We start from the raw sequence: 15729 nt of genomic DNA, 5'->3' as shown, positions 1-15729 counted from the left end.
TTATTAATCATTCTGTAACTTCATGCAGAAGTGAGGTGCCTATACAACTGGAGCTCTGAAGTAACATGCTGAGCCCATATAGTAAAACACAGCGATGTGTCATTTTTCTTGCTCCTCACCCCTCCTCTAAAGCTTTACCACCCCCTCTCTCCCAGCCAGACAGAGCAAAGGAAATGACTTCACTCTTGGAGGGGGTGAATAACCCCACTCCCCTTTCAACAGTAACAGGGGGTTGGGGAAGGAGGAGGGGGTCTATGTGATTTACAGCTTCCTGAGTAACTATTAACTGCTTCGGTCCCTCGCCATATGACACGAGTATGAGACTGGGAAATTAGCGTAGGAAACGGAACAAAATGATGCAAAACACACGCACACACACTATCCTTTATAAATCCTTTCTAATATCCTCTATAGGTTTCCACAGCCAGAAATGTCGCAGAGATGAACTTTGTTTCTAAACGTATCACTGGGTTACCTTTAAGATTCTATACAGGAGAACAGAGACATGTCGTGCTATTTCCCCTGAGAGATCTCTGGATTTCAGTTGCTTATTGAATTCAGACTTTTTTCTACTTGGGGATATTTACGTGGAAGTGGCAGTCGAATACAGACTCTTAACTTTTACGGGTTCTGTCATATACGTTAGACTTCACCTAAATTATAAACATTGCTTGTGATTGTCTTCACGGATGTGTGGTTTTACAGCATGTAAGGATGGACGGGTGGACGAATCCAGGGCTTTGTCTACCATGTAAAATTCAATAAAGAAAGAGATCCAGTATTAATGTTCAATACCTGCTTATTTTCCCAACAGACTGGTTTAATTAACTTTTTCAAGCAGTGATATATTTGGTTGTCAGCTAAAGGGTTAAGAGCAGTACAGTGAAACATGAGCCCTGTATCTGGGACAGGAGCAGAAAGTCTCTGGGGAGGGGGAGGAGCAGAATTCCACAATGCCCAGGGATCCCTGCCCAATACATCACAGGCTTATACAATGTGTGTGTGTGTGTACCTATATATGTAATATATTTTTCCCCCTTAATATATATATATATATATATATATATATATATATATATATTTATGATCTAACTCTGTAAATAGCCGTGTGTGTATATATATATATATATATATATATATATATATATATATAGATACATATGTATATATATATGTGTGTTTTGTGTATAATTTTAGTCCTGTGACAAAAAAAACATTCACCCATCTGATGCTGTCCCCTAATACCCCTGTTCCCTGGCCCCATATATATCCCCTCCTCCTTTGAAACCCCCTCGCTGCTCCCAGCTGCCCACAAATCTGGAGCGGTGCCAAAATACAGCAGATGGCGCTGGGGGGCTGTGCCCCTTCCCCCATCTCTAATCAAATTATAGGAATCCCAGAATTGTAATATCCTATGTATTTTAGGATTCCGAATACGTTGGATCTTCCATTAACCTCTGCAACTGTTCATCATTTTGAAAAAAAAAAAAAAAAAGTAAAAAATGCCCTACAGTATCTTAGGATGCAGTACGTCAGTAAACTAATCTCTATTTCTTTATCCCCATTTCCTGACCTCACAAGCGTATTTTTTCTTATGCTATGTGTCTTCAACAAGGGTTTCAGAACTCAATGGGGTATCACAAAGCTAGGGGAGTACCTTACCTCTGTTTTACCTTGCCTCTATTTTCTCCTTCCGAGCAGGTGTACCCCACAAACTCAGGTGATGAATACAGTGGAGATCGGGGAAGTTACCCTTCATCCAAAACGTCTAACTCAATCTACCCTGGAGGTTTTTACATGACAGGTCAGTTCAAAAGAATAAAGGAAGCACACGCATTCTATATCACGGCATGTAAATGACCCATGCTTCTCTATAACATTGTATGTTCTGTACAGGTAATGGAATACACTATGCCTTGTTGTATTACAGCATGCATCTTATCACTGTATGTATTCTAGCTTACAAAGTGCACAATGTGTGGACCGCATGTCCAAATACTGTACAGCACTGCACCAAATGCACACCAAAAATAGAAACTATAAGTATAGGGACATTATACCATTGTAGGATGCTGTCTCATTATTTGTGTAGGAAATACCTTATTATGTAAAGTTTTTAAATACTTGTCTACCTCACGGCAATGAGAGCTGTGAGTATATACAACCTCATCCCAACCATGTTTTTTTCCACCCCAGTGACCAAATATTTGTTTTGTTTATACTGTTTGTTTTAATCACGATTCCTCATGTTTACCCACACAATTTTCTATATATTTTTTTAAGAATGGATATGGCTTTTATATCTATTTTGACTGCGGATCCCTTTGGCTCATAATTAATTGTATTCCTTTATGATATCATGGTGACATCACTTGGATACATTTTTCTTTTATTTTTTAAACCATTTTTTCTATTTTGCTTTGATCCCCACTGCAGCTAATCGATGTAATCGCCGAGCATGAATCTATATCCCTGCATTGCTGATCACAGTACCAGATAGGTGGTCATCAGAGGTCCCAGCAGGGTCTGGATGGAACCTCTGGGAACTCTTTTGACTTCGATACAGCAGTATTAGGGCTATAATAGTTTTATGGTAATCCGTGCTAGCCAAGGATTTCCCTTGTAACTATTGGGTACACCCCTATCGTCTAGGAGACCTCACCAGTAACGTTTTTAAATATGTAATTTTGTTTTTTCGCAAAAAAAGTTTAATTGGCAATTTTCTTTTGGCTTTTCCCATTTTTCAAAGTGGGGGAAACTTCACCTGGTGATTATTACCTGGAGATTATAGTGGGTCAGCATGCCACATAATCACTTAGAATACTCTCGCCTCAAAGTTTCTAGGTTGTTTAACTAGTTTCTAACAATTATTGTTTGAAGGCCAGTTTTCACTAACGGCAACTTAACAGCAGATATTAAGAACTTTATCTCACATGTTCCCTTTTTTTTCTTCATCAGATGGACTTCATAGTTCCTCCGATATCTGGGCTTCCTCTGGAGGTATTGGGCAAGGAGGGTATGGTTCTATACTTGGTGGTTCTCAGCCTCCCATCGCCCAGCCGACAAGTTTTAGCAGCTTGCATCCCCACGAGCGAATGGTTAGTGCTGCCCAACAGATACAGATTTCAGTGTACTGCAGTTCTGTTGCAATTGTTTTCTGGTAATGTGTAATAAATGCATCCATCTTTTACCATATGATGGGAAATTTTTTATTTTTATTTTTTTTTCTGACTTTTTTCTTTTTTACTTTCCAGGGTTTTTCAATGCATTCCGGGGAGGTCAACCCTGCTGTGCCATCCAGCTTCTCCTCCACTCCTGCCCAGTATGGAGTCTCCAGCCACACACCCCCTATTGGTAGCAGTGATACTATGATCGGTATGTTGCAAGACTCAAAATAGAAGGGAGTCCTCACTGGAAGCTTTTAAGTTGCATTCGTACACATTGGTTAACATCACACAAAGCAGGGTGTTTTAAAGTTATATGCAGTCAAAAAGGGACATTCGAGTCATCATATGCATATGGTGTTGCCCTTGCAGATTCATGTAGAGGATTCTGCAGATACACTAAAGTTCAAAAGTTTGAGGTGACCTAGAAATGTCCTTTATGTTTTGAACAACCATTGCTCTTGTGTTCCAGTGGCGTGTTGTGTTGGCTAATCCAAGTTCAAGTTTAAAAGGTTAATTGATCGTTGGAAAACTCTTTTGCAATTATGTTACACAGCTAGAAATGTCCTTGCTTTCCATGAAAACGGCTAAGTGACCCCAAACTTTGTAGAGGAAGTATATATTTTCCATTTTCCCACCACTGGCCAGTTATCATGCAATCGATATATTTGCCAAACACATCTCCCGCTACAGGATATACCTACCACTAGTCAGCACCAGCTCTGGTTCAGTGGCCGCTATGGGGGGGGGTCCAATTAGACCTCCATGTTGGGAGTGTTCCTGCCAAGTAGCCAATCAGTCCCAATAAACAATGGAGCGTTGAGTGCCCCGATGCAGCTTTAGAGGTTGTGGTTTTTTTATTTCCTTCTAGTTTGAATGAATGCATAGGAAACTACTTGCAAAGTAGAATCATATTCATTTCTTAAGAGTTCCCTGAGATACTAAAGTGTAAAGGTTCTTCACAATGAGAATGGAAACATTCTGTGTATGGTTTAAAAAACAAAAGTAATTGTGCAATATATTGCTTGCAATTTGAAATGCAAATTATACAAAAAAAACCAAATACAAAGTACAGTATGTATTAAAGTGTCAAGCACAGCATAGATTCTAATTTCAGGGTAGTAATGCAACATTTTTTCCACCAACTTGCAGGAAACAGAGGGTCAGCTACAGGGAGCTCAGGAGATGCACTTGGAAAAGCACTAGCATCGGTACGTATTCAACTATTCTTTATATAACTCAGGGCCGGTCCTTATGTAAGGTAAAGTAAGTGTCAAACAGTCATGCTAGATAGGGAATTTAATGAAATGTGCTAAAAATCATATTGCCCAGGGCCAGCCCCGATAACCTCTTAAGGCTCTCCTGGTTTATATGCATAATTATACTCTTTTTGCATTATAACCTTTTGGAATTATAGGTAATGATCTTTGTACATTCAGATTACAGTAATGTAGGCAGCCCTCATACAGCCGTTCCCTCCTGCCTCGTTAAAACTGTATAATGAGACCTATGGGAGGGGGTCTATAATATTTAACTCATTGTGTTTGTAGATTTATTCCCCGGATCATTCCAGCACAAACTTTTCCTCTAGCCCATCCACCCCCGTGGGATCTCCACAGGGAATGACAGGTTTGTGAACCTTTTTGTTTTTCTGTGAGTAAATATCCATGCTTGTATGTCTATGCAATTTATAAAATTGTCTTTTGGCCAGATGTTGTGGATAATTTTCATAGTGGTGTGGAAGGGAATGACTGACGGCTCTGTTTTATTGACCACAAACTAGAGTTTCTAATGTATCTGTTTGTCTTAATTAATTCTAGTCATACCCTTTGAAAATATATATTGTAAGAAGAGCTACATAAATCGTTGACACTATATAAATAAAAGATAATAGGCAGCGTTTATGTGAGAACTTTATTTTACAATTTTTATTCTTTCAATAATTATATATATTAAAAAAAAAAAAAACACACGCAAAAAGTGACTTTGTTGTCGGTCAAATATGTTTTGGGCTGCTTTAATACTAGACCATGTGGCCACACTTACCCATAGGCTATATGTTGCCAGCCCACCCCTTTTGGATATTTTGCTAACACATTTTATTGGGTCAATCTTTGTATGTACAGGTTCAAGTCAGTGGCCCAGGGCAAATGGTCCAGGAGCCCTCTCCCCCAGTTATGATGCACCGCTACACACTTTAGTAAGTATTTGGTACCAAGGAGGAGTGCTGCGCTCTCTTCTTCAAGTAACTTTCTATGTTCTGTCTAGGATCAACAGAACTTCAGAAATTAACAATGTTTCCCTTTACAGCAGAGCAAGATGGAAGATCGCTTGGATGAGGCCATTCATGTGTTAAGTCGTCATGCTGTGGGTCAAGCTGGCTCACTCCCTGCAGGACATGAAGACATGCATACACTCCTTGGAGCAGCTACTAGCGTTTTGGGGTCTGGCTTTTCCTCAGCAGTTCTGTCTCTGGCAAATAGACATTCTATGGTAAAAGAAATAGCTGATTTAACTACGTTGTCCCGTAAACCCTCTACTACAATCTTCATACAGAGAATAGCTGTCCCACTGTAAAATGTACATAAATGAAAACATATATCAAGTTGTCAAACGAAAAAAAACCCAAAAAAAACACAGAAGTAAATGTATTCCTCAGGTATTGTAAAATGTGCCTAAGTTTCGGGCATCACATCCATCACTCTTCTCCTGCCAGGTGAACTCCCATGCTGATGATAGTGCTCCTAACTTGCTCCACAACCAGGTGTCGCTACCCACGCAGCCTAGCTCATTGCCTGATATTACCCGGCCACAGGATACATACACAGGTGAGAGAAAGCTCATTGTGAACTGTGCATACTACAGTTTCAGGAATACGTACGAAAATATTTAAAGGTAGATATAGCTATCATAATATTCCAAAGACCTGATGTGATCTTTGTAAACAAATTGATATGTGTCATTGCAATATATTAAGTGTCTTCATGTTCATTGTGAAAAGTACTCCATTTTACAGATTCCAATGCATGGTTCTCGTACAGCTCTGTCTTTTGCAGGACTCTCTGGACTGGCCAGGGCAGTGGTAGCTTCTGGCTTAGCAGATATAAAGCGGGAGAGTAAAGAGGATGAGGAGAATAGATCTATTGGCGATTTATCGGACGACGAGAAGAAGGATTCCAAATCACAGAGAAGTCGGACGCGCTGCTCAATTAACAGGTCTCCTTAAGCTCTTGGGTTCTGGGTGGGAGGAAAGCCATGGTAAACAGGGGGGAGAGAGATTAGGAAAATATTCTTGGAAATCATGTTTTCATGTGGTGTATAAAATTATTGCTGGTCCACAGAACTTGCAAACTAAATTACACTAACTAAATTAGTGGGAGGGGACCCTTTCAGGGAGGAAGAACAGGGAACTTATACACACGGGTGCACAGATTCCTCTCCCTCACTGATGCACACACTTCCCCATACCTGATTCCACCCTGCCATCCTAATCGCCCCTCCCCCTCAGTCAAGATGAAGACGAGGACGACGATAACCTTCCCCCAGAGCAAAAAGCTGAGCGTGAGAAGGAGAGGCGGGTGGCCAACAATGCAAGAGAGCGTCTTCGTGTGAGAGACATCAATGAGGCATTTAAAGAACTGGGGAGGATGTGCCAGCTGCACCTTAACAGTGAAAAGCCACAGACCAAGCTTCTGATCCTGCACCAGGCCGTCTCTGTCATCCTCAGCCTGGAGCAGCAAGTGCGAGGTGAGTGGGACCAGGGAGAGAGTGGTGGGGCATGGATCTGTCTGTCTCTCCCCCTCCGCCGCCTCCCCTCTCCCTGCCAACCTGGAGATATACATGCAGTTTCCTTTGCTACTAAGTCTTGCTTCTGGATAGTTCATGTATATTCTCCTACCCATTCTTGCTTGCTAATATTTTGGATTACTCTTTTTGCTTTGTTTTTGGGGTGTGTTAAAGGGTTTGTGACTAAAGTGTTAGGGTCTTGCATGTCTTGCATGGTGTTCATAACACTGATCAAATTTCTACTCTTGTGACCTAATGTGGGTTAGGAGAAAGTATGATGTAGCAGGAATGCCCTTTCTCTTGTCAGTGACCCAATGGGATGTACAGATGAACTCTGCCCAAATCATGCCCTAGCCTGTCATTCTCTAATAGTCTTTTTAGTAATGGTGCTCAATTTATTGAAATGTGTGAACAATCCATAAGATTCCATGACAGCATGCCCAATCTGTTATGGCCTTTAATACATTGGTATAAATTTCCATTTAACAAAAGTAAGAGGTCTGTAGACAGTCCTCAGGCAAAGCATTCTTACTGTGTCTAATGCACATTGGAAAGGAGAGCAAGTGTGTGAGATGTGTGCGTGTGTGAGTATGTTAGTCTGTGCATGCTTATGCCCATCCAGTCCTCAAGGCAATGCTCTCCCTTTCTCTGCAGGCTTGCTCTTACGCTGGGATTTTATTTTTATTCTTGGTGTTTGGACACTATTCCCACCACTGTCTGTCCTTTTGACCATACGTACAAAGGGAACCAAGTTGTTTCCATTATCTTTCTCATTATCTATACATGGAGAAGCATCATCTTTCATTCTTTCTATACTGCTTCCCTCTCCTCATTTTTCCTCCCAAACTCCCCTACTCATCTTCAGAAATCAGACAGCCTCCAAACCCCCCTGCCTCGCCTTGGTCCGTGTTCTCCCCTTTTCCACACCTTGTCCAGCTGACCTTGCACTTGCTGCTCTTGTGGACTGGCAGCTAAGTAAGGCATAATGAACTCATTGCTATTTGGAGTGCTGCTGTCATACACTACCCACACCACAGTTAGGGGCAATGTAAATAGGGAAAGCCAACTATAAACTGCATTCTGCAGGTCTTGAGGTAGGTATAGTGTCAACGTGCACATTCCTTGAATACATAATGTCCTTTTATAATATATATATATATATATATATATATATATAAAATGTGGGGTCTCGACATTTTAAGTATATTGTAAATGGTCATATGTAAGCAAATGTGCAGGTTTCTATTGAAGGACTTCACCAGCCCTATTTTTACATTAAATGCATATTCATTTTTACATTTTCACACATGTGATGGGCTGCTAAGACTCCTAATAATTTCAAAGGGAGCCTCAGCTTCCCATGGACTTTAATGGGATTTGCAAGAAGTGTACTCATGTATGCTTTCTGCTTACCCTTCTTGGTTTTGGTAGAGGCAGCCAGGGGAGAAGTTGAATATATCTTTTTATAGTTCTAACTTCACTTTACAAAAGAATGGATACTCATTTTTATGCAGTAATACGCATTGGAGTTTTTGCAAAATAGAAAAACAGTGTGCATCGGAAATAAGCTTATTTGTTACCTGGAAATTTTAAACTTGTAAATACGCACACTTTGGAATCCAGCAGAGATCCGTTCCTCCACCTCCATCAATCACGGGAAAACAGTCTTTTTGCTCTGGAAGGAAGAAAATCTTTGCCTTTGTCTGACTGACAATATTCGTCAATGAAATATATTCCCAAAAGCAATTACCTCCTCTATAATCAATAGCTTAGACTGCGTGCATATATTTATTTCTGTACAGTTTTTTTTAGAGTTATAGATTCAGAAATAGCACACTTTGCAAATAGTTTTATTCCAAAACATTTATATTTTAGCGAAATTAGCAGTTGAGAGTTTTGTTCATGTGGTTGCAGTCTTCTGACAAGTTTACTTGGTGCTGCCATGTTGGTTTTTAGATTACTACAGATACAGCCGGCTAATTTTATCAGCAACATTAGTAATAAAGATCCCCATTTTTTTGTGACTTAACCGTAATATTCTCATAAAATGTTGCCATTTATTTTTCTTATGATTTTGGTCGATTAAAACAAAAGAATGTGAATCCATTATGTCCAACACTTCTGATCACAGAATTAGAGAATAAACTATAGTATGGGGCAATGTGTACATGTAACTACTTTATTACATTGGTTTAGATATTCAAACTATGACCAATGAAAGCTACACTTCTTGTTCAAAAGGCAAAATAGCAATTTCCATGTTGGAACTGTATTTTGAAGATACTTTTTTTTTTTTTTAAATGCATACTTTTCAGTCAGAAGCTGGAGTTATAAAACTATTTGTTTATAAGTAGCACACCTTGTAAAAAAAATAGTGTATAAAATAGTGCATTTTAATCAATGCCTAGGATTCCATAATGTAGTTTTAATCGATATACGAATCACAATTTAATAATCCATTACCAACTTAATTGCTAAAACTAAAGCTACCCTGCAAATGTGTAACAGAAAACTGCAACTACATGTATGCTTTGCATCCATTAGTCACATGAATGCATTATAAACTACATAACACATTTTATAATATTTAAACAATATTTAACTTAATTCATATGCACATATACATACATATGCAGATGACTGGACACTTAGTATATAACTAGTCATCTTGTTTCCTTGAACTTAATCTCCAGCATAATTATTTCACTATTTTTATATATAAATGTTTTTGTGTGTAGTCATTTGCATGTATGAATACGTGAATCCTATGTTTACCTATAAACATAGCTATATGTAGTACAGTGCACGCGTATATGTATCTTGAGTTTTATCTGTAGCAAGTTAAATGGATACAAACACGCAAACACATTTGGCACCCCTGGCAATGAAAGGTTTACTGGGGTTCAGACCACCCCATCTCCCCCATTTAACCCTTCATTCTCCTGGGGTCCAGCAGTGGAGGAAGCAGTAAGGAGGAGGGCACCTCCTTGGAAGAGAAGGACACGAGAGATCGTGAGAGGCGGATGTCAAACAATGCGCGGGAGAGAGTGCGCGTCCGTGACATCAATGAGGCTTTCAAGGAGCTGGGCCGCATGGTGCAGATGCATCTGAAAGCCGACAAGGCTCAGACCAAACTCATCATCCTACAACAGGCTGTGCAGGTCATAATGAGCCTGGAGCAACAAGTGCGAGGTATCTTTCCACTCCTCCCCTTATAAACCCAACACACATGTACATATATTTGGGTATGTGTTCCACATCTAATCATACCCTGCCCGCCATCTTCATCCCCACCACCTCTATGTTCCACTGGCAAGTATTTGTACGCCTTAACTCCCTCATTTTCCCGCTTTAAATTCTGTTGAGCATGCACATTTTTACATCTCTCTCAGCTGCCCCTTATGAATGAAATGACTGCCTTTCTCAATTAGACCCTATTTTCTTTTCAGTTTCCTTTTACTGAAGTTAAAAATTTTTATCCTTGCACATATACTTTTTTATAAGCTGGCATGCATAGTGATGCAAGCGCTTTACAAAGAGAAAACTAAAATGGGGTATCAATTCCTACATGCCCTTAAGGGTCTAAGAATCTATCTTTTCGTGCTGCATAAACATATCGAGGTACATCTCTGGTACTTGAATGAATTGGCGTCCTGCAGTCTGTTAGTTAATAAAGGCATGTATTTTAAGGAGGGTCATTGTAAAAGTGAGGCACCAAAATACTCCACTCTGCAATGGTCATTAAATTATCCTTCTTGCCTAGCTTCAAGAGTTTCTTAGATCCTCTCTATTCTCTTCAAAGCTTATTTTTTCGCAAAATTTACTACAACCTTGTATGTCATTTTCAATATCTACCAATGGCATCTGCCAGCCTTTGTCTCCTGCTTGCTTTCCCTACTACGTTGGTTCTTTATTCATTTTAACATTTGTGAAGGTTGTGTTGTGTTTGTAAACGTCTTTTCCTGTGTGTTTAAATTGAGAGCAAGCTTTGAAGGTGTGAAATTTGTTTGTGGGAGAGTGATGTATGTTTGGGTTGATTCAGAACCACTTGATTGTAGCATGATCTCTTAAATTCTTCTGTGCCCCTTCACATTGAAGGCTTAAATATGCAAATAAATTTAACACTGGATTTAACAGGCATGAAGCATGACCTTCCTTTCTTAAGAACACAATCAAAAGCTAGCACTAATTACTGATACATTAGCTTATTGCCCTGGCCTGTCGTGTGCCCATAACCTAGTGTGCGTGTATTCATAAAAGTACAAGATCTGTTTCAATGTACTAACTGCCCTCTTCCATAGAGAGGAACCTGAATCCTAAAGCTGCCTGTCTGAAGAGGCGTGAGGAAGAAAAAGTATCAGGTGTTGACCCCCAGATGGGTCTTTCTGGGGCTCACCCAGGTTTGGGGGATACTCACAATCCTGTGGGACACATGTGAGGTAGGTATTCTACGAGTAGGACTTTTACATTCAAAACAAATGTATATATGGAAACCATTTTGGATAAAATGCCACCTGAACTACTTATAATACTTAAATCGGGACCTTACTACAACAGGTTTGTATTTCTTAGGATAGTGGAGGCATATTCTAAAGGCTGCATTGTAAATTGAGGTAAACCAAAGATTAGCGCATTGAGTTGTACACTTTCTTGCTTTTGTTTTTCTTTCAACAGCTTGTAATTTTTATTTCTCTATCTTTTTACAGTTTTCGCAAGTGACCAGGAACATTTCCCTACAGTTCCTTCATTTTTTTTTATAATAAATATATATAAATTTGTTTTTTATGTTTTTTTTTTTCCTTTGGAAAATCATCTACGTGACACACAAGTCTTTGTGGCCTTGACTATATTTTCCAGAGATGTGGACTCTTGCAAAAGAATTTTCCAACAAGAAAAAAGAAGAAAAGACAAAAAAAAAAATGACTCAATGTGACATCTCATCTTAGGACTTTTTAAAGCAGGAGGAAGAGATGTCATGAGAAATTGCCTTAATTAAAAAAAACAAACAAAAAAAAATCATCATTGACTTGTTTTAAAGATGGCGAATGTGGTTACGTTGGGTTAAAACGTGCCCATGTACTACCACCCCTTGAACTCTGGGGGAGCATGGATAATTTTCCTGACCTTGTGCCTACTCTTGTAAGACAATAACAAGTGACTTCCCCTGCCCCTCCACATTTTTTTTTTTTTTAAAAGACATAAAACATTAGTATTCGGTAATCAGAGGTGTTTTTAAAGTTAGAACAAATAGATTTTTTTATTTTTATTTCCTTTCCTATAACATTTTTGTATAAAATGCCAAACCAAAAAAAAAATATATAAAAATATTTTTTTCGCTCCCTGTTGACCCGAGCCCCCCTTGAGTTTTTCTTTTTTTTTAATGTCAAAACAGCCTGCCCACGGATGTTATGCTTCACACTCCTTAGATGCCTTTGCAATAGGTTATCAGAAGAAACTGTGACCCCAGCATGGTGCATCAATTATAATTTCCCAGGTTGCTCCTTGTTTTGTTTTGTTTTTTTAGCCATGTGGATTAGAATTAATTTCTACTAGAAATATTCCATCATATTCCATTGTTTCAGTGCTTCCCAAGGTTTTTATATATATAAAGTTTCATGTGCACGGTCTTTATGTCCAAACAAAGTGGAAAAAATGTGAAATATAGAATCTCCTATATTCTTGAGGCTAAATTCTGCTTTCCTTCTTAAAAGGCAAGTGGTCCTTGAAGGTGGGGAGAGGGGCAGTTCAATGTCTCAAATTGTTATGCCACATTTAATAGTCCCATAATTATTTGGAACATAGCATTTCAACGTCCTGATGGGCTTGCTTCATTGCACAGTCCTTACAGACGGAGGTATCAAAACAGTACTGTAACATTTCAGATACCCTTTCCCCATTGTATTTGAGACGAGGCATACTTCGATGTATTAAATGCAGCATTAAAATATTGGAGTGCCTTTATTTTTGTAGTTGTGGAGGGGAAGGGAAGGATTTGGGTTTTTGGAATAATTCTGGAAAACTTGCCTTGAATAATTCATAAATATATATATTTTTTTTTATATGTGAAACCTTTATGACACCTTGAACCATTTTTGAGATCTTTGACTATGTTTTGAAGTATAAATATCATGATGAAAAGTACTCTGTTAAGTAAAGCATAGTCATTTACATCAAAGATTTTTAGTAGTGGTTTTGCAGTGCTGTTTTGTGTGTGTGAATCCATTTTACAGATCCTGCCTTGATTTGTGATACTATTCTGTCAATTTCCAGTGTCTCCCTTTTGATTTTCTTCCATGCTCTATTGTGCACCATGCAGTGTGTACCTCCCCCAGTCCTCTGCCAGAGACTTGTTAAGAATCATCTTGTTATAGCAGCAATACTATTGATGATGAATTGGTAGGACATAGTTACGTATTCAAAGAATACATACATATTGCATCCATCCAGTCATCCCAGAAATATTTTAAGTTTAACCTATTCCATTTAGTTGTAGTCTGACATATGGTGAACCCCCTATCTTTGTGTGTCTTGTGTATTTTTTTATATTAAATATTACATGAAATCTGTACTCTTGTGGGTTTAAACACAGACGGTGTGCTTATAATTATGGGGCACACTCCAAAACATAAGGGTGGTGTTAGGGATACTGGGACACACACAATACAAAAACAAACAGCACTGCACAAGATCAAAAAGTACAAATCAATGACTTCCCCTGAAACAGACCTTGTTTAAAAGTTAAGTCAAATGTGAATGCTAGGTGAACATTTCTTTTGGCTTTTTTCCACAGCAAATAGTATCCCTCTATTCTAATAACCACACAAAAGTATTTTACAATAAAGACTTTTTTTGTTTAGTTTTTTTGTTCAAGAAGTGCAAACTTTAAAAGAGGACTGTATTTCTTGAGTGCCTCGGATCTTTCATTTTTTTAGATAGTTTTATACAAGTGTCAAGTCAGCTGGCTGGATTATTTGTAATTTTTAATAATAAATAAATAATCCTAACTTTTTTAAGTAGGTTTTGAGAACTGTCTTGTATATATACTTGTGTTGTAGCAATACATGTAAGCTTTTATAACTATATAACTTGTTGAATCCCAGTCTTTCAGATGATGTATACCGATGAATGATTAAAATGAATACATTTTTAAAAAGTAATAAAGGTTTTACCTTCCACTAAGTTAAGGGTTTGTCTATACTGGCCCCGTTTTGGTTTTTGCAAGTTATCTTCGAATTGTTAACCTTCCATTCTGGTACTCTGTTTTGTAACAGCCATATCCATTTTGAAAATAGGTTACCCTTAATATAAAAGAGCTTTAATATTGGACCACCTATTTAATCCCTTTTTGGCATTCAACACAGTAATGGTTTTCAAGTCACATTAAATCAGTTGTGACTGTATGGAATGCGATCACTGTGTTCTTATTGTGTGCAAAGTATTTAATTCAAGTTAGTGTGGGGTATTTATTTCGTCTACATCAGTATGCCATTTGTTATAGAAAAAGTAACCTCCCACTCGATGGTTCAAACATATTTAGTATATGAAGAAAGCTCCTCCTGAGGGTAGAAATGTGTTTTATAAACCTTGGTTATGAATCTGTTCTAGAGAACCACATATGCAAACTGGTAATATTACAGCTGCTGTGAGAAACTGTTTGGCGTTTTGACCTGTACACAGTTTTTTAGAAGAAGAAGAAAAAAAAAAAAGCTTTCTATATAGTCACCACAAGAGAGAACTATGTGTCTTTTAAGGTTTGGGCAAGCAGCTGCTTAGAAGCAATTTAAGAATTTAAAGAGCCTACCATGACCTCAAGTTGGAAGTCCTTGGTCATCTTAATGCCGGCAAATTGTATGAATCACTAGGTCTGCTGAGATGAGACACCATTGTAATGCAGCATCTAAATGTATAGGTTACAAAATGTACTTAATGCTCCACATCTCCTTTTAAATACTGACCAAGGTAAGGAATCATTCCTATTTTAGGTTGGTTTATTAATGGAGATGACCAAAATCTTAATACAAATAATGCAGAGTAGGGGGGTTAGTTGGTGCTTGACCAAAACTCTTGCCCACGTATTTTAGCGGAGGATTTAACGAGTAAAGTACAACTCCCACCTCTTCTAAATACGTCCATGACATTGCCACAGAAGGAAAATGATAAGTAAAGAGGTCTCAAAGTCCACCACTAACAGCAAGGTTTAACAGTTCAATGGGAGGTCATGCCCAAATCAAAGAAACAAGGGTGTAGCAAGTTGTGCCATTGATGTGACAGAAGCAACTTAGTTCTACATCACAATGTGACCAAGAAGAATTAGAGCATGCAACGGGGGTGGGGTTGTTATTTAGACAACAATGATAGAATTACTGGATACCATGTGCCATCAATGACCCAGAATATACCTCACTGAATAAATTAAACATTGCGGTCCTGTACAATGTGATGATGCTGTGTTTGACACAAGAATTACGAAGAGTAAGTGGACATGGTCAAGTCTGGAAAGTTATGTATACCACTGTTCCCAACCCATCGCCGTTATTATCATTATTAGAACAAGCACCTGGTCAATATCATCCTATATAAAATAAGCTATTTTCATCAAGTCTTTTGGAAAAATATATGTAGTAAGAATAAAAAAAAATATATATATATATCTGCTGCTATGACCACTACCATTCATCATGACCATGTTCGCTGTTTTCATTACTGGTTCCACCGTCACAACCACATGTAGCCATGTGCTATTTGTGTAAAAACATCAAGTTTATATGCAAGTGTAAAT

General features: G+C 38.4%; 1 protein-coding gene across 1 annotated transcript in view; it reads left to right on the top strand.

Moving 5' to 3' along the window:
• Window positions 1–11388, top strand: part of LOC149279396 (transcription factor E2-alpha-like) — a 30606-nt gene extending 19218 nt beyond the window's left edge. Inside the window, exons 9-19 of the mRNA XM_089501247.1 lie at window positions 1702–1804; window positions 2959–3098; window positions 3255–3375; window positions 4317–4375; window positions 4715–4793; window positions 5291–5364; window positions 5475–5657; window positions 5881–5992; window positions 6221–6380; window positions 6673–6911; window positions 11252–11388. Coding sequence (XP_089357373.1) covers window positions 1702–1804; window positions 2959–3098; window positions 3255–3375; window positions 4317–4375; window positions 4715–4793; window positions 5291–5364; window positions 5475–5657; window positions 5881–5992; window positions 6221–6380; window positions 6673–6911; window positions 11252–11388 — 1407 coding nt within the window. The remainder of the gene's footprint in view (window positions 1–1701; window positions 1805–2958; window positions 3099–3254; window positions 3376–4316; window positions 4376–4714; window positions 4794–5290; window positions 5365–5474; window positions 5658–5880; window positions 5993–6220; window positions 6381–6672; window positions 6912–11251) is intronic.
• The last annotated feature ends 4341 nt before the right edge of the window (window positions 11389–15729 follow it).

The sequence above is a fragment of the Sceloporus occidentalis genome, unplaced genomic scaffold (assembly GCF_023333645.1).
Source record: "Sceloporus occidentalis isolate IW3139 unplaced genomic scaffold, rSceOcc1.0.p SCAF_169, whole genome shotgun sequence".
NCBI lineage: Eukaryota > Metazoa > Chordata > Lepidosauria > Squamata > Phrynosomatidae > Sceloporus > Sceloporus occidentalis.
Note: the sequence above shows the minus strand (reverse complement) of the source record. Positions and strands in the feature narration are given on the sequence as shown.